This window comes from Sorghum bicolor, chromosome 7 (genome assembly GCF_000003195.3).
Source record: "Sorghum bicolor cultivar BTx623 chromosome 7, Sorghum_bicolor_NCBIv3, whole genome shotgun sequence".
Lineage (NCBI taxonomy): Eukaryota > Viridiplantae > Streptophyta > Magnoliopsida > Poales > Poaceae > Sorghum > Sorghum bicolor.
In genome coordinates, this window is record NC_012876.2 from 57101363 (window position 1) to 57120395 (window position 19033).

The following is a 19033-nucleotide window of genomic DNA, read 5'->3' on the forward strand; positions in this document are numbered from 1 at the left end:
TCGCCTGCTTGCTTCTCTGCGACGGGATCCTCTGATGTCAACTTCACTGTGACTCTTGTTTCGTGACCTCTATTTATCTCTCGTAAATACAGAACCAGTGCATGCCCAATGGCCGAAGCATGCCACTAGATCATATTACCCACATGAATATTTGTAGAAGTTGATGGCCGTGGAGGAGCCATGACGACGTTGGCGTTGGAGGTAGGGCGGGCATTGGAAGGGGCCAGGTTTATGTGTGTTTTGGGGGCCTCTGTTTCATGGGACCCACATATCTGTGCGGTGAAAAGATCGCAGGAGGGGAAATAGAAGTTGGCTTCACCACGGGAAAAGGTAGACAGGTCATCTCCATGTTTTTTAGTTATAGAGATATATCGTCGTTAACTCATTATAGTAATAGATGATATCAGTGATCCGATCAATTTAAATGAATGGCTCACAGTTACTTGAGGATATCACAACAAAGCTCCTACTTATATAATATAAATAAAAACGAATTCAGCATGATTGACGACACGCGAATTACGTGTGTACGTCCGCCCTAACGGAGATGCGCCGTTTGCATTGCTTGGTGTTCACTTCATTTCGTCTCGTCGAAAAGTGAAAGCGTCGACCCTTCGAGGGCAGGTGGCGGCTGTGTCTTGAGCAACGAACAGCGCGCGCCGGGCAAGAAAATTAAAAGGTCACGCGCACGGCTGCTCCCGCTAGCTATAGCTACCATCATCGTCGTGCATTTGTGTGCTTTAGTGCATGCGAACCGGCGGGTCAAGGTTGAAGAAAACGTGGTTGGGACAGGGCGACACACGTGTTGTAACTTGCAGCAATAATATACTAGTCCAAGCAAGCGTTAGTTCGGAATGGTAGATATGGACAAATTGGATCCGTCTGTGACAAATCTCTGTCCTCACCTATACACTACGACATATACTCCAGTACTAGTCTTCTATAGTGGAATACGACTGCATGAGTGAACTAAATAAGATTCGATTATGATGGAAATCTTAAAAAGTTTTTGGTTTTTTATGAACTAAACAAGGCCTAAGTGATAGGCTTTCAATTATTTTTTTTTGAGGAAAAGCTTCCAATTATTGGACAATACTGTACTGTATATGCATGGCACTTTGTGTTGGAAATAAAAGCAAATTAGCGATGCATAGATTAATTCTGACAACAAGAAAAAGACTATCGACATGTATCACAGATATATGAATCAAAACTAGCACTACGATTTGAATCAAGTTCACAGGATCTAGTGCTAGCAACAGAAATGATATGAAACCAAACAACACTGTCGACGCGAAGGAAGAAGAGAAAGAATACGAAGACCGTCGATAGTCTCTCGGCGAGGCGAGCGAACGCGCGCTCGCGTGTGGGTTTTCCTTTTCCTCTCCCCAATTGCTTCAACAAGATGGAAATAGCTCAACTTTTTAAGTTGGCCTCACTCCACTTGAAGTAGCAAGGTGGGACTAAAGTCTCCCACCTTTCCATATATACATACATGTATGAGTGGATCTTCGAGATTTATTTGAAATTGTTTGATCCATGGCCCAAAACATAAGAGTTTCAGCCTTATATTTACCGATCGAACTGGGGACGGTCACGTCGTCAGTGTATTTTAGTTTCCAACACGATGCTACGTGATCCCTCTTTTCCAAAATAATTGTTATTTTAGGCTTTTATATCGTAAGTTTGACTAAATTTATAAAATATATATACAATGTTTATATTTTAAAATAAATTTATTAAAAAAGATAAGTATTTTAGGTTGGAAGAAGTACGTGATAATCACGGTTGAATAAACCCAATCATGTGCAACAGTACCGTACGTATGGAGTTGGAGAATACAGCCAGGCCAGGCACGCCTCGATCACTTTTTTTAGATAAAGAAATTTTTATTCTAGCCTCTGCAACAGTTTTGTACTCAACCATTCGTTATTATAATGTTTCAGCAATAATTTGATGTAGAAAAGCTCAAAAAAACCTTAAAAGTATGAGAGACCGTATAAATAGATTAAGCTCTAAGTCTATTAGATAACAACCATCCATTTTTATGAAATTGTCATTCCTACAGTCTACATCACTCGGCATGCCCTTTTTAGGGCCCCTTTGGTTCATAGGATGGGCATAGGAATTTTGTAGGATTCACATTCTTAAAAAAAATTTCCTTTTCTTAACCTTTGGTTCATAGGAAAAGCCAAGAAAATATTCCATAGGATTGGAGTACTGTTGGTTGATAAGCCATGACAAAAAGTACTGTTAGCTAATTTATTATGAGAGAAAAATACTGCTGAGTGACTGGCACATTCGGCTGATAAGCCTCAACGAGCTCTTGGAAATTTTCCTGACGGAAAAGAAATGGCGCACGCGCATCACAGCCACGTTGGTTCAAGCGTTGATTTTTTGCCTGGCGATTAAGCCTGGGCAAATTAACCGATACCCATTACCCGTACCCAAATTATCCGGATCCGGACCCGAATTACCCGAACCCGAGGTATCCGATCCTAAATTCGGATAGCGATTTTGATTACCCAAAATTAGTTTGGGTAATTCGGGTAATATCCCCCGGTACCCGAATTACCCAAATATTTGTCTTTATCTTTGTATATATCATGTGTTGTTAGCTAAATATTAGAACTTATCAATTTAATAGAACATAATTCTCTTTGTTTGAACAAGTGCTAGTAATATATTATTCTCTACAAAATGCTATTGAAATTATATATAAATTGCTGCTGAAATTATATATAAATTGCTATTGAACTTTTGTGTAGTGTGTTGTTTTTTGAAAATTCGGGTAAATCGGGAATACCCGAACCCGAATTATCGAGTACCCGAAATTACGGGTAGTGTTTTTTTGGAACTAATATTGGATAACAATTTTCATTACCCGAATTACCCGATCCGAAAAAATCGGGTAACCCGAATGCCGAGGCTTACTGGCGATAAAGAGGGTGTGAGTTGCATCAGTTGTGATGAGGACTACGTGAGCTGTTTTGGGCCACAGGAGCAGCCACTAGTGCAGTAACCTGGTGACAATCGGTCCACTTTCAATGCTCTCTGATGTACAGTTGTTTGTTTTAAAAAATGGAAGCACAGCTAGTTCCTTTGTTTCACCTAAGCACCAACCAAAGGCCAATTTACTTTCCTCTGTTTCCAATTTCCAATTGATCAGAGAAGCATGTCATCTAGTTCCTGAGTTTTTTTCCTATTCCTATCCTTTTCATATCCTACAATCCAAAGGGGGCCTCAAATTTAGTTGGTCGGCCTCCTTTTGAAGTATGGGCCAGAACTGCGTTCAGTGAGTCGTTAAAGCGTGCAATGCCAATAGATGAAGTAAAAGAGGCTTCTGCTCGATCTCGTAAAATGCAAAGAGCTAAGCCCATCGAGACGGGCTTAGCTCTTTGCATTTTACGAGATCGAGCAGAAGCCTCCTTTACTCGCCTCTCGATGAGCTTAGCTCTTTGCATTTTACGAGATCGAGAAGAAGCCTCCTTTACTCCATCCATGGGCATTGCACCTACTACAAGATGCATGCGGAGCAACAAAGAGCATGCACTTCCATGGATTCGTGACATATATACAGGGCAAAAAAGGGGGCCACCAAGGCACCAAAGTCATTGCATATAAGTATTACACAAGAAGCTAAGGCTACGCGCGCGTCGTCAGTGATCCACTAATCGGAAACGGCCATGACTACCGGTGCAATCGATTCAAAAGATGATGTGGCTGAATGCTACTCCTGCACACTTCCACATCTATCTTTAATTTAGTCCACACCGCCACTATATATATGTCCAAAGCAGCATGCATACAGTGGAGCAAGGCACATTGCGCAGCGCGCGGTAGGTGCATGCAAGAAGATATGTACCATACTATCACTGTTTCAGTGTTAATTATTGCATTCTTTTTTTCCCCACTTTATGATAGGACGATCCACTGCAAGGTCCTTCTTCCCGTTGTGTTTTTTTGAGTGTCGGACACGGTCTACATCGTGGGGAAAGCACATGCATGGACCAGTTGAATTTTGTGGCCGGGCCGGGGGCGGTTCTTCAGTGGGCATTTTGTGCATTACTTTTGGTGGCCTTTTGGAGCTTCGGTGCAAGCGGGCAAATGGAGATGATCCACCTTATGCTTCAAGCCTTCAACGATATGTAGTAGAACATTCTCGACCTTTTTTCTCGAGCCAGGAACTATCGCCAAAACATCAGGTAGTGGGATATGTAGTGGATTGTATATATTCGGCATGATTCCAGGGCGTTTCTTCGGAAAAGCACCAGCATTATCCGGATAAAGAATTCTGTGGCCATTCACTTTGTCGATGTAGTGTAGGGCAAAAGGAGCACCGGGGAGACGTGGACTGTGGACACTTGCAATGCATGTATATAGATTATTATTATTTTTAGAAAGAACAGCGAAAGCTTTATCATAAGTTTTATTAGACAAATAAAGAGAAAAAAACTGTACAAGAACTTATAAAATGCAGCAGAATGTCTGCCGTCTAGCAGCCAGCCCCGCTAAAACTAGAACACCAACTGCTGAAACAACTGAAACTGAAGGAAGCGCTATCCTATAACAGAAAAAACACCAAAGGGAACCAACTAGGGCTTGTTTAGTTCCATTTTTTTTGTAAAATGGACACTGTAGCATTTTCGTTTGTATTTGACAAATATTGTCCAATCATGGACTAACAAGGCTCAAAAGATTCGTCTCGCAAATTACAGATAAACTGCGCAAATAATTATTTTTTAATATATATTTAATGCTTCATCTATGTGCCGTAAGATTTGATGTGACGAGAAATCTAAAAAGTTTTGCAATTTTTTTTAAGAAATAAACAAGGCCCAGAGACGGGGGCCTCACCACAAAACAAAATAGAGCCAAAACACAACTAAAAACCTTCAAACTAATGCTGAACAGGAAGGTCGTCATGTCTAGGCGCCATGGCCAGTCGATATATACTGTGTGATATCATTCTTGCAAAGGGCATCAACCTGCATAGGGTTAAGGGAGGTGTTTTGGAAGATCCTTCTATTTATCTTTTTTCATATATTCCATCGGCGAGGTGTCTGAAAAGATTTTTATTTCTCTCTTTCCATATATTTCACCATAAGTAAATGAAAATTCCATCCACTTCCCTTCTTTGGCTTCTATCAATCCTGCGCTGGCATCTCCACCAATAGGCATGTAGTGACCCAGCAGTATTAACCGAATCCAATATGAAGAGGTTAAACCATTGTTTTATGATGCCCCAAACTTCCTTGGTAAATGAACCATTTTTGCACAGATGCACTGGATTTTCCTGGTAGCTTCTGCATAACTTGCAATCGGTTAGAAAAACTATTTCCAGTGAGAATTTTCTTATGCATCAAGTACCATGCAAAGTATCGACACTTCTGCTCCGCTTTCGCCTTTCATATATTGGAGTCAATTTTTTCGTGTAGTATATAGCTTATTATATTATTACCATCGTGTCTCATTTCCTCGTCATGGTACTTATAAGAGCAAGTATAATAAGAGGTTGTTAGCTGGCCGTATTCTGAGGTGGAGTGAACAAAGGAGGAGAAAGAAAAAAAGTGGACCGTAAGTGTTTGTAGCTAGCTGAAGCACAGTAACCAATGTCCTGTTTAGTTTTCACTTAAAAGCTTTTCACTCCGTCTCATTGAATGTTTGAAACTTTGAATACATGAATAGAGCATTAAATATAGATTAAAAAATAACTAATTGCACAGTTTGTATGGAAACTGCGAGACGTATCTTTTAAGCCTAATTAGTCCATAATTAGCCATAGTTGCTATAGTAACACACATGTGTGCTAAAGATATATTAATTAGACTTAATAAATTCGTCTTGCGGTTTCTAAGCGAGTTATGTAATTAGTTTTTTAATTAGTATCCGAACACCTCTTTTGACATCTCATGAAATATTAGATGTGACACCCAAAAAATTTTCACCCATGAATTAAACAAGGCCAAAAAAAACTGAGAGAAAGGAATAAGCTCTAAGTAAACCAACTACTATATGAGTAGACTAACAAGGATATAAAATCCATACAACGAGCTAAAGGTTGTATAACTAGCCTTGCAATAGCTAAACCTACAGCCCTTCCCATTGCATGCATGTCAGCGTGACGAGCTGATTGTGGCAGTTGATATGTTCAGGCCAGAAGGCTTTGTTTAGTTCCTTTTTCATACCGTTCATTTATTAATGTTTGATATATATATATATATATATATATATATATATATATATATATATATAGTAGCCAGCTATAAAATAAGTTATTTTGTAGCCACTTTCATTTAGGATAATTTTATATACTAATTTACGATAATATCAACACATATTTACAATAGTTTGGTTACTATAACACATAGAGATATTTACCATAACGTTATAGTAAACCACTTAGTATGGAGTTACTATAATCTCATAAATTAATATAGTAATTTAATTATCGTAACTCAAAGTGGCTACAGAATAAGTTATTTTGTAGCTAGCTACAGAGTAATAGTTATATATATATATATATATATATATATATATATATATATATATATATATATCCATGAAAAAATAACCCACTATTTTTGCCGCTATAGCCCAAAATAGCTTGAAAAAAATTGTGCCGCTATTTGCGTCCATGCACAATTTTACCGCTAAAGTACGCTAATTACAGTTTATAAACACTTTGGCCTTAGCTCGCTATTTAAAAAAAAAAATATATATATATATAAAGAAAATAATTAATTACATAGTTTACATGTATTTTTTGAGATGACTTTTTTGAGCTTAATTAGTTCATAATTAGATACTATCTGCTATAGTTATATATGTGATATAATACTCTAAAAACTTTCTAGAGCGCAAAACTAAACAGGCATTTTTTTTCCTAGATCTGTTGGTACGTGTGCCCTTCCCGCACTGTGGGCTGTGGCCTGTGGCGTCGTTGTTCGCCGAAGAGGATAAGCATTTTGTTCTCATTAATTATTAGGAAAAACTTCTCCATCCTATACCAACTTCCGCGATCGAGCTGGCTTATTGAGAATGCTAGCTACCAAGATCGTCCAATATCTACCAGTCCCTGTCCTCGTGATATCAGTTACAGGAAATGGAAACCCCGATGATTGGCATGGGAACCTGCGTTGTAGTAGTTTCTGGTAATTTTTCCCCCCTAACGTTTCCTCTATATTTAATCAGATATTTGATATATACATGGAGTAATATAGGCTGAAAAAAACTAATTACACATATTATAACTATTTTGCGAGACGGATCTTTTAAGCCTAATTAATCAATGATTTAACAATATGATGCTACAAACTACAATAAATATGTGTTAATGAATTGATTAGACTCAATAAATTTGTCTCGAGAAGTACTGAGGACATCTGTAATTTATTTTATTATTACTCTCTAAACATCGATGCGACACCCTCATGTGACACCCTAAAATTTTACGCCCTAGATTTAAACAGAGCCTAACTTGCTAGATCCAGGTCCGAGCGTGCATCTTTTCTATTGGGAGGAGAGAGAGAAAGAGAGAGAGCTTGTGTCCTTCGCTTACTTAGACCTCGTTTAAATTGAGAGGGTAAAGTTTTATGGTGTCACATCGGTTGTTATATCAGGGTGATGTCACGTGGAAGTGTTTGGATAGTAATAATAAAATAAGTTATAGAAGTCCTTAGTACTCCGCGAGACGAATTCATTAAGCTTAACTAATCCGTTATTAGCTCATGTTTACGGTAGCTTTAGTGTAGCACCACATTGTTAAAATCATAGACTAATTGAGCTTAAAAAAATCATCTTGTAAAATAGTCATAGCCTATGTAATTAGTTATTTTTTAGTATATATTTAATATTCTATGTATGTGTCTAAATATGTAATGAGATATGAAGTAAGCTTTAGAGGAGGAACTAAAAAAAAAAGGCAAGAACTTCCGTTTGCAACTGTAGACAAGTAGCAGTAGGAGTATTTCAAGCGGGAGCCGCGTGCTATCCAATGAAGTAGAAGTGATCTGTCGTTATCAGCACATACCAACATGTTGGTAGGTTATTGGTAGAATTTATATCTTACCGACCTTAGGGAGGTCAGTTTCACCGGCCTTTCGTGTAACCCTGTCCAGTGCACGCTGGATACTGTGCAGCACAGTGAGCATGCACCTACCAACATGCCAGTACTGTCACATTCCTGCTCCTAATCCAAGCTACTCCTAATACTAATTCCATTCCAAAAGAAAAGACAATTATAGATCAAACTATCTTAAGGTTTACTAAATTTTTATATATAGGTAATAATTTATATATTGCGCCTGTGCTTTTGTGGAGCGCCGCAGGTACGGTGAGGTGACACGATGACAGCACGGTTAGTGCCTGCTGTCCCTCTTTGTTTAGCCTTTGCTGAAAAGCACGATGGATTGATGGTCACAGTAGCGAGGCAGCAACCATCAACCACCGAGCTTATTTTTATACAGAAAAGAAAACCCAGAAAGCGTCGTTTGAGAGGGCAGGGGCGCAGGAATCCGCCCGTGTGCCGCCATCGCTTTCACTGAGCTTTCATTTTTTGCCGTTGGTCTGCTCTCATGTCGCCACCGCCCCGCCCGTGTCTTGTAGAAGAAAAAAGAGTTCAGAAAGCCAGCCGCTTCGGCAGCGGCGCCGCCCGTGCGGCGGTCGTAAAAAATGGCGTCGGGCGGCGTCAGTTTGGGCCGTTTTCGTGGGGATCCGCGGTCGCGAAAACGATTTGTGCCGGAAGTGAGCCCATGGCCGTATGTGCAACGGTGGCCTTCTGTTCTGTGTCATGCGGTCCGTGGGCCCCGCAGCTGGATTGCAGGCCTTGGCAGGCAAGCGGCCAGGTGCGATGGCGCTGCTGAAGTTGGGCTAGGATTTGGCTGAATACAAATCGGATGGCTCCTGCAGGTCTACATCGCCGGATGGACTGGCGGGCCGAGAATAGTAACAGATGGGTCTGGTTGCCGGCGGTCGAGAGGCCACCACAGCCCATCAGAGTCCAGAGGGAAACATGGGCTGTGAATCTTGGGCCTTGTTTACTTCCACATAAAACCCAAAATTTTTCAAAATTCCCCGCCACATCGAATGTTTAGACGTATGCATAGAGTATTAAATATAGATGAAAATAAATACTAATTACACAGTTTGGTCGAAATTGACAAGACGAATATTTTGAGCCAGTTAGTCCATAGTTGGACAATAATTACCACAAACAAACGAAAGTGTTACAGTGTAACGAAATGTTTTCGTTGAGGAACTGAACACAGCCTTGCTTCTCGCATCACTTGTTGGCTTAGGCCTTGTTTAGTTCCAAAATATTTTACAAAATATGAATAGTACTAATTTCGTTTATATTTGACAAATATTGTTTAATCATAGACTAACTAGGCTCAAAAGATTCGTATCGTCAATTCCGACCAAACTATGTAATTAGTTTTTATTTTCGTCTATATTTAATACTTCATGCATACGTCTAAAGATTCGATGTGACAAGGAATCTGAAAAAATTTTGCAAAATTTTTTGGAAATTAAACAAGGCCTTATGTAACTTCTGAAAATTTTTACTCTCTTTTTTTCCACGTACTCCCTACCTCCACGAATAAATGCAGATATCATTTCTCGAGAAGTTAAATTTTTTAAAATTTAACTAGAAATATATCAAATAATATTAATATTTATATCTACAAATAAATATATTGTGAAAGTATATTTTATGCTTAATGCCTCAATCTAATAATACATATTACATACGATAAATATTAGTATATTTTTATAGATATTTGATCAAACTAAAAAAATATTTGATTCCTAAAAAACGAGATGTACATTTATTTATGGATAGAAGGAGTAGCCTGAAACTGAAAGGTTTTGACTTCTCCGTGAGCATTAAATTCAAAAGCTCACAAACTTTTCTTCTCTTCATCCATCCATTCATGGTCAGTGTTGCTGCTCTCAAGCTGATGGACATTCGGGTATCGTCAACTTTTGCCGACTGCTTATTGAGCCAACGGCAGTATTATTTATTTACTAGTTAGTCAACGATTGTAGGGGTCTTGACTTTCTTCACTCCTTTGAATATTTTTAGAGAAATAGTGTACAGTTTGCAGCACGTGTGGCAATTCCTGGCTTTAATTTCCTAAAGAGATCAGGATGCATGCTCGGATGATCTGGGGCGGTGGGTGAAGCTCATGCCACTATATATATACGCCATGAAACGTGGCACGTTAATTCTTCTATTTCAGTAAGTAATCATGATTTATCCAAAATTAGGTTAAGTGACATACTTTTCAGTAGTTTAGTGTCATGGTAGAGGGTGACAAGAACGTCACCTTGCAGGAATTCATCCCTGATCCATCCATTGATGCATGCATCATCCATCCGCACAAAAAAGCTTTACCCATCATTTAGAGAGAGCAAAGGCATTCATTCCCTTTTTTGTTACGACGAAGATGGCCGTCAAGAGAAGAAAAAAAAAACATACGCTCGCGGCCACATTTGTCAGTGTCACGAGCTGATCGGATATTTGGACGCCACACCTGTTCAATCAGTATTCACATCCATTTGAGTTGACCTTGCGCTGCGCCAACTGGCAAACGGGTGTCTGACTTCTCTCACATTATCTCATTTTCAACGCTAGCTAATTGAGGAATATGATCGATGAAATCACCCGTCCATACATACCCACATCTTCCCTCTCTTTGACCATCTGCCCTCCCAGAGCGTGCGTTCTTTTCGGCGCTGATAAGTAGCCAGCCTAGTAGTACATCTGAACCGCCTCCCTCTATCCTCTCTTCCTCTCATCCCCCTCTCCTTCTCAATTCCGAACTCCGAAGAAAAACAGCAACAGCAATGGCGGTGCGCGCCATTCACACGCCGCCGCTGCTCCTCTGCACCGTGGCGTTGCTGCTGCTGACCGGCGGCCTCGTGTCGCCGTCCACCGCCGAGCTCAGCCTCGACACGGTGAGGGACTTCCTGACGCGGGAGGAGGACACCATTGTGTTCAGCCTCATCGAGAGGACCAAGTACCCGCTCAACCGGCCGGCCTACGAGCCCCTCCACTTCGGCGACGGCGCCGCGCACCGCCTCAACGCCTCTTTCGCCGAGCTCTTCATCCGCGAGTCCGAGGCCGTTCAGTCCAAGGTACTACAATTCAGACGACGAATTCCTCTCCCAGCTCGTGTTGTTTTTTTCAGCTTCGGAAGTGGTAGAATTCAGCATTCTTTTTCGGCGTTGATTAGTTGCTCGCCGGCTTTGTCAGCATCTGCATGTGGCGCGTGGCCGGCGATCCATTAACCTATGATTTTGATTAATCTGAACCTGTTTAAGATGCGCTGACTTTGGGCGTATGAAAATCCTGGTCAAGCGTTACAGTTTGTGGGGGAGGTGTTGGCTGATGCTAATTATTAATTCGTTTGCTTTCAATAACTTTCTGAACAATCTTTGATGTGGGAAGAAAGTGGCAGGCCGGCACCGGCAGTACGTCTATTTTAAAAATAGCAAACGGCCAGCCATTTTCTTCGTTTACTGATTGGATTGGAAAATTTGAAAGATTATATTATTAAACCTCTAATCAGAAATACAATAAGTCAAATTTTGGATTATTTGTTGTTGGCCTATTTTTAGCTTTGGCTATCTGTAGCTAAATGTTTACACAGATTGGCAATAAGATTGGTGCTACATGATCCATCATGAAAAATACTTTCATGATATATATATCCCATTCGATTTAAAATAAGAATTGAACCATCAATAGTTCAAAATTCATATACATTGATAATGTAAGGTGATGTTTTCAGCATCATTGATAATTTCACATATATAATTCATTATGAATGTACTTTCATGACATGTAAATATGGGATTTGCTAAATTTCAGGTGCTTGAATTTCAGTTTTCCTTCAGACGATGGTTATTGCATATATTTTATACTAAAATTGCAGTTTTAGTGCGTTACACTTTCTGTAAACACAATTTGTAATTTTTGGTTCCAGAATAAAAAAAACCAGCCAGACAAAACCACAAACCTGACAAAATCTTATATGTGTTGGCACAAAGACAATTTAAAAATTGACGATTATTTTCTATAGTTAGACAAGGACAAAAATTTGATATGTTATGACACAAAGATAAATAACAGATCACAAAAAGTAACAATTTACTTGTACTAATTATAGTACAAGAGTGTTGCTGAAATCATCTTAAAATTCAGGCACCTAAAATATAGGAAAAGTGTATAAATATCTATTTGAAATAATGTATTTCTATAGGCAAAAGTATATTTGCAGAAGAAGTAGTTTTTTGCATTGGGATTTGGATGCAGACCACTGTGTTATAAAAAGCATGCATTAATTCCTAACGGCAAGCTATCTCTGCACTGCTACTGCCATTGGCATCAAGCAACACAATTTGCGTGAATTGTGACCAAAGATAAGAAGTGAGTGCTAATCCTGAGTTGCTGCTCTACTTTTTCCATAGGCCGGAAGGTACCAAAGCCTACAGGAGATTCCATTCTTCGCTTACAGAGTTCCTTTCACTCTGGCACCTCCATACAACTTCACAAGAGTAAGCATCCAGCCAGCAGCCATTGCTGAAAAGATAATGCGCCATGAACAACTATCTCTGAAACGATATATCACTGAACACCGGAGCTTAATTGATGCTATAATTGCAGGATCTGTATCCCGCTGCCGCATTACTTAACGTTAATGACGCCATATGGAGCATGTACTTCAATGAGCTGCTCCCTCTGCTGGCCAAGAACGGTGATGATGGCAACTATGCCGTAACTGTTGATGCAGATCTTGCATGTCTTCAGGTACATTAACAATGTCACACTGCATACTCCCGAATGTATAGTTCGTTAGAAGTCAAGAATGAACACTGAGAATGTCTCCCTTTCACAGGTGCTTTCAAGAAGGATCAACTATGGTAGGTACGTGGCAGAAGTGAAGTTCAGAGGAGACCAGCAGACCTATACCAGCTTAATTCAGGCTAAGGTATTCAAAATTCCCAATGTTCACAGAGCATCAGGTGATCAGTTGGAGATTTGAAAGTTTAAGATATATAAATAATTGGTGTTTCCCTTTTGCAGGATAGAGATGCTCTGATGAAGCTACTGACATCTGAAGCCCAAGAAGACGTGGTAAAGAGAAGGGTAGAGAAGAAGGCAGTTGTATTTGGGCAAACCATAACATTAGATGGACCAATCCAAACTGATGTCAACCATAGCAGCCAGGCTAACTTCAAAGTTGATCCTTCAGTTGTTTATAAACTGTATGATCAGTGGGTGATTCCGTTGACTAAACAAGTGGAGGTCGAGTACCTTCTCCATCGTCTCGATTGATTGAATAAAATGTGTATCCAGCTAACCTATTATTTGTATACAATTGTAATCAACACATTGACAACATACATACGCAATAAGAAACATGCAGAAAGTTCAAACATTGTTATCCTCGGTTTCCTACGATCATTTGTAACACAATATCGATTATCATCAATGATTAATTGGACACAAATTTTATCCATAAGAATGCAAAAGAACATCAAAGGGTAAAAACAGCGGTAAAACATGATATCAGATATCCACAAACAGAACTGAAGAAACACAGGCATTGGATTTCCCCAAGAGGCAGTGCCTACTTTGCTAAGTGACGACCGATCGCCAATGGCCAATTGGCCATATAAGCTGCTTTCCATGTGAACCACTAAGTGTTAATATGCAAGGCCAAGTATACAAAGTACACAGACCATACATTGTAGTATTGTACTCAGCCACAAAAAAGTCAAATTCCTGCAATCGCAAAATGCCAGGAGATGAGCAAGGCTGGAAGAAATGAAATGCACTTTCAGTTCCTTACACACGTCTCTCAAATTGTAATATCATCTTTAGCAACTATGTCTGCAACTGCATCTTAGTTTTATGCACTACGCGTTACCTGCTATTTCTTTCCACCAAGATGGGCAGCAACTGTTGTGCTGTTGGCTTCTACCAATTGGGCATTTACATTCTGCTGGTGCCTTCTACCTCGGAGGTGGTTCTCCAAGTCAGACTCAGATGTACAGTTAGCCTGGCAGATGCTACAAGTCCATCCTGAGTGCCTTTGGTTCATGTCAACAAGCTGTGGCTCTTTCTTTTCATAAAGGTTAGCCTCCTGGGATCCACTCTCCCCTTCATCTTCCTTGCTCTCTCTCCATAGAGCTCCTAAGTTCTCTTGGTGCCTCCTGCCATTCAAGTGATTGTTTAGGTCCAACTCGCCTGAACACTTAACTTGGCAAATGCTGCAATTCCATGCAGTTGGATTGTGATGCATGCTGCGGTACAACTCTGCTGTTGCTATCATTGTCGGCTCAGCAGTTTCCATAGCCCATTCCATGTCTGCTACATTTGACTGGTGCCGGTAGCCAGCACAATGCTCCACAAAAGATATTTCACCTGATGTATTCACGTGACAGAGATCACAAATCCATTTCTCAGGCAATCTTTTGTTGTTTGCTTCTGAAGTTTCATCAGTCCTTTTCCTCTTCACCCCAGAAAATGTCTTTTTAGGCAGCCTAGCCTGCTTAATGATCAGCTAGTTTTCAGTGACAGCCAAGGACAATGTCAAAAACAAAATTGTAACCATCTTCAACAACACATTGTAGTTACTTTATAATCTTCAATGGGCACTAGATATAACAAGTTTCAGTGTTGTATAGGTCATACATAGCTTCTATTCCTGTGGCCTACATCAGACTAGAACTTCCATCTATTTTACTCCCTCCGTCCACAAAAGAATGAAATTATGGGAAACGGGTCAGTCAAACTAGCTTAATTTTGACCAAATTTATAGTAAATAGTATTAGCATTTATCTTTCCAAATAAATTTGTTATCAAAATATATTCTATAACTAATCTAATGGTACTTATTTTGTCTCAAATGTGTTAATACTTTTTAAAACAATTTTAGTCAAAGTTGAAACTGTTTGATTTCTCGATATGTAAGAATTGCATTCTTTTGTGGATGGAGGGAGTACATCAAAATCTGAAGCAATCTGACTATCCTCTCTCTGAAACTGTCCTGATGTGAGTCCAGGCAGCATATGTATAAAAAAAGTGCATGCAGCATCCTTGCCAGATGAATCTTAAATTCAGTGAATATTAGTGGGAAAGAGTTTCAATATCAGAAAAATTAAAACAAACTTGGGTCATTCTTCATACTGTATCCAGGATCATTAACATTGCAGCCAATGTTCACCAAAAGCCTAAATGGTAAACAACTAGGCACATATCATCAGTGTTTATTTGGGCTACACAGCCACTTAAATGGGCTACAAAGTCATTGAATGGGATAAACAGTTGATTAAATGGACACCTGCTCAAAAGAAGTTGATTAAAAGGACACAGTTGGTCACCAAGTAACGTTTAAATGGCGTGCAAATGGACTACACAGTGTTTACGGCAACACTGTGGGAGCAGAGCATCATCAAGAACATCGTGTAAAAAAAAGATAGGAACAGAAGTATATATTCTTCACACTGTATTTTGTCCATAATCCATGCATTGATGAAGCCCCATGTCCGACACTTTACCACAATATTAGTTTCAAAGTCACATGAATTATAAAGATAGCAGTGATAGTCCATGGCCAAATGGCAAAACGAAGACCCTATCTGTTAAGCATACTTGGATAGCACAATATAACTATTTGAGGGAAACATTACCCTGAAATTGTGAAGCTTCACTATTAGGATGGATCAATTATTAAAATCCCACAATCTAATAATTACAGTGGCACTAGAACAATGGTTAAAAGGGTCCCTATTCCAGATGGACTATTACAAAATTATAGTTCAAGTCAACCTTCTACAGCTTTGACCAAGTTTACAGGGAAATGCACTATAACATCTAAAATATCAAACCAGTTTTGTTACATTCTCCATGAAATATGTTTTGATAGAACATTTTTTTGAACTTAAAGATGTTAATATATTTTTTCTAAAAACATGGTCAAAATTAGACAAGTTTGACTTAGGACAAAGCCTAAGTGAACTATAATTTGAAACCGAAGGAGTACATTATAAGATGGACAGAAATCAATGGTTTTTCATTACATGAAAAAATGCATACAGCAAACCAATGGCATACTTAGTCTCTAGTTCTAAGATAGGAAGATGGAAAATAAATTTACTTTCACAACAAGCTTAAATCCAAACATAAACAAACACTACAAAATAATGCTTGAAAGACTGTTTCATAAGTTGATATGGCTGGCTTAAAAAAAGAATTAATACTTGGGAGATACAGAAATACTAACTGAATTTTCAGTTTTTTTTCAGTTAATGTGCAGAGAAATGTTGCATTGTTCAAGATTGGTGTGTCCTTTCACTAAATGCTAGACGAAATTATCTTTATTGTGTAGATAATTTCGTCTAGCATTCTCAGCATTTAGTAAAAGGACACACCAATCTTGAACAATGCAACATTTCTAGATTTTTAACATCCATATATATAACAGACTGGGGAAAAACAACAGCGAGGAGAATGAGCTCACCCATTCAATTTCAGTCAATGCATCCTCGTTCGCTGAGATCCGATGCCATGGAGGCCGATACCATTCATCAATTCGATCTTTAACAGAGCGTCTGGGCACCGGCATACCTCCGGGCGTCAACAAGCCTTCTTCTAAACAAGATTCTGGCAACGTTGGCATGCCGAGGTGGAGCAGACCCCTTTGCCGCACAGGGGATGTATCATGGTGAGGCAACGTGGTCAGCTGGAGCCCCGCAGGGGTCCACAGGGACACGGGACCGGCGTGCTCCAACCCGAGCTCGCGCGGGACCTCGGACTCTAACCCCCGCTGCTCCGCCAGCTCAGTGGCGATGATCTCCTGGATAATGCTCTCCTTCACAAGCTCCCTCCGGAGCGCATCGACTGACATTTGCCCTGCATTCCCAACGCCAACGCTGTCAGTTTTCTTCAACGGACCGCATTTTGTCCGGATAATAATGTGGTCCGGTCATCAAATTCCTAGCCAATGAGGCACAATATCTTCAAACTACCGATCGAATTCGCACTTTAAAAATTTTGCCGGAAATACGAGCGCGATTTTTGTAAGCATTTAACCGATTCAAATCGGCCACCACTTCCTAAACCCTAGGACATCGAGAAGATTAATGGCAACTATCGAGAAAAAGGACAGGAAACTAGTGCGATCCCAGAAACGAAAGCGAAGGACAAGTTCCATCACCGTGCGGGGGAGAAGGATCCGGGAGGCGGTAATCGTCGTCGCCCAGGCGAGCCGTAGCGGCGGCTCGGCGGACGATTTCCATGGCAGGGGTAGGGTTTGGAGGATAGGAGGTGTGGCCTCGGGAGGCGAGAGGTTTGCGGGCTGTTTCCTGTGGTCAGGTTCGAACAGACGTTCATCAGAATTCTACAGTTCCAGCACGGCGTGTTCGTTCCACTTTGCACGTTGTTTCCACTTTGCAGCAAGCGTAGCAAATTCAAATCACCACATTTGAATAACTGAATCACGGTTCTTTTAGAATTTAGAAAAATGAAAAATGTTATACATAAAAACTAGATTTTTTAATTATTTTAAAAACCGGAAGTTTACTATGCCAATTTTAAATTTCTCAAATTTTATATTTTTTTATGAGACCTAGTGCGGCCGTAGAGAATACACTTGCCCGCATACACACTCTACTCGTATGAGCATCTCAAAAAAACTTCTACTCTTAGGTCTTGTTTAGTTCTAAAATTTTTTAAAAAATCGATACTGTAGCACTTTCGTTTGTATTTAACAAATATTATCCAATCATAGACTAACTAGGCTCAAAAAATTCGTCTCGTCAGTTCCGACCAAACTGTACAATTAGTTTTTATTTTTGTCTATATTTAATACTCCATGCATATGTCTAAAGATTTGATGTGACGAAGATTTAAAAAAATTTTGCAAAATTTTTTGGGAACTAAACAAGGCCTTAACGAGTTGGATTTGTGAATCTCGAAATTGATGAAGTCAAATTTCTGGTTTTTTTTAATAAAATTTTTTAAAGATCTAGTAAGGACGCAGTGTACCTCCTATGAGGCTTATGAACACAAACTTTAGATGGTATTGATTTAGGGGTTGTTTAGTAGAGCTTCACTTCATGATTAAACTCTAGCTCTTTAATTGTTCGGTACAGTGACTCTAGTTGATTATGGTAGTATGTTCGCTTGTCTGAAAAGTCATGGCTAAAAGTACTGTTCACTGATTTATTGTGAGAAAAAACACTACAAGCTGACAAAAAAATATGACTTATAAGACATGTGAACGGATTTTAATGATTGATTATATGTTTAGCGTAGTTAGATTAAAATTATGTTTATACATAGGATTGTATAGCGCTTACTCATTAGGCCGATAGGTAAGTGATAGATATTGTGTAGGCGAGGTGCCTAGACCGTATTTATCTACAATTACCCCTCATATATTTATCTTATGTGACACTTACCCTGCATGAGAGACAGATAAAGACATGGTTAAGGTCTCCATGATTATATGCAGTGCTCATTGCTCATTTTCCATTGCAAGTTCCTTCCTAGTGGTAAAAATATAAATAACGATACCTGTAATACTCCTAGTTAAAATGCTACATCAGTATTATCTGTGCGCTTGCGGATCCTTTATTTATTTATTTATTTATTTATTCCTAAAAAAGCATATAGATTTAATACCAGCACTTCTACATCATGCTGGGGATGACAATCTGGCTTAAGTGATGTAAAGTAATTTTGACGCCGTTACTAGAGATAGGTTTATTTTTAGTAATTGCCTTAAGAAGTGTTAACATGGAGCAAATCCCTCTTCGGTCAAGCACGCCTATAGATGTTGCTAGCAAATGAAGTCATCCTAAGACTAGATGTTGCCTAAGAGTCCAGAATGCTCACCGATGCGGAGTCTGAACTACATAAGCAACTGAAATAGCAACTGTTGGGTTGGGCAGCGATAGAGCAGTCCAGGCAACCGACAATGCTCTCGACTTGTATAAATGAGGGAAGGAGATGCTT

General features: G+C 39.5%; 2 protein-coding genes across 3 annotated transcripts; one reads left to right on the plus strand and one right to left on the minus strand.

The window, feature by feature from the left end:
* LOC8080609 (chorismate mutase 2) lies at window positions 10572-13561 on the plus strand. The gene is made up of 5 exons (XM_002444377.2): window positions 10572-11142; window positions 12478-12564; window positions 12674-12817; window positions 12906-12998; window positions 13094-13561. Exons 1-5 carry the CDS (start codon window positions 10852-10854, stop codon window positions 13343-13345), a joined length of 867 nt encoding a protein of 288 aa, XP_002444422.1. The 5' UTR covers window positions 10572-10851; the 3' UTR covers window positions 13346-13561.
* On the minus strand, window positions 13601-17424 carry LOC8077850. 2 transcript variants are annotated; one of them, XM_021464467.1, is made up of 4 exons: window positions 17232-17424; window positions 16536-16927; window positions 13941-14561; window positions 13601-13795 (listed from the first exon to the last, which is right to left on the minus strand). In XM_021464467.1, exons 1-3 carry the CDS (start codon window positions 17311-17313, stop codon window positions 13944-13946), a joined length of 1092 nt encoding a protein of 363 aa, XP_021320142.1. In that variant the 5' UTR covers window positions 17314-17424; the 3' UTR covers window positions 13601-13795; window positions 13941-13943. The 2 variants fall into 2 exon arrangements, with proteins under 2 accessions (XP_021320142.1, XP_002445568.1); XM_002445523.2 differs by having other exon boundaries at window positions 13601-14561.

Excerpts from the sequence above, each read along its gene's own strand:
- LOC8080609 (XM_002444377.2), top strand. The coding sequence starts at position 10,852 with ATGGCGGTGCGCGCCATTCACACGCCGCCGCTGCTCCTCTGCACCGTG. Across the intron at positions 12,565-12,673 it reads CTCCATACAACTTCACAAGA|GATCTGTATCCCGCTGCCGC; the intron begins GTAAGCATCCAG and ends CTATAATTGCAG. Across the intron at positions 12,999-13,093 it reads CCAGCTTAATTCAGGCTAAG|GATAGAGATGCTCTGATGAA; the intron begins GTATTCAAAATT and ends TCCCTTTTGCAG.
- LOC8077850 (XM_021464467.1), bottom strand. The coding sequence starts at position 17,313 with ATGGAAATCGTCCGCCGAGCCGCCGCTACGGCTCGCCTGGGCGACGAC. Across the intron at positions 16,928-17,231 it reads GGATCCTTCTCCCCCGCACG|GGCAAATGTCAGTCGATGCG; the intron begins GTGATGGAACTT and ends TTGGGAATGCAG. Across the intron at positions 14,562-16,535 it reads CATTGACTGAAATTGAATGG|GCTAGGCTGCCTAAAAAGAC; the intron begins GTGAGCTCATTC and ends ATCATTAAGCAG.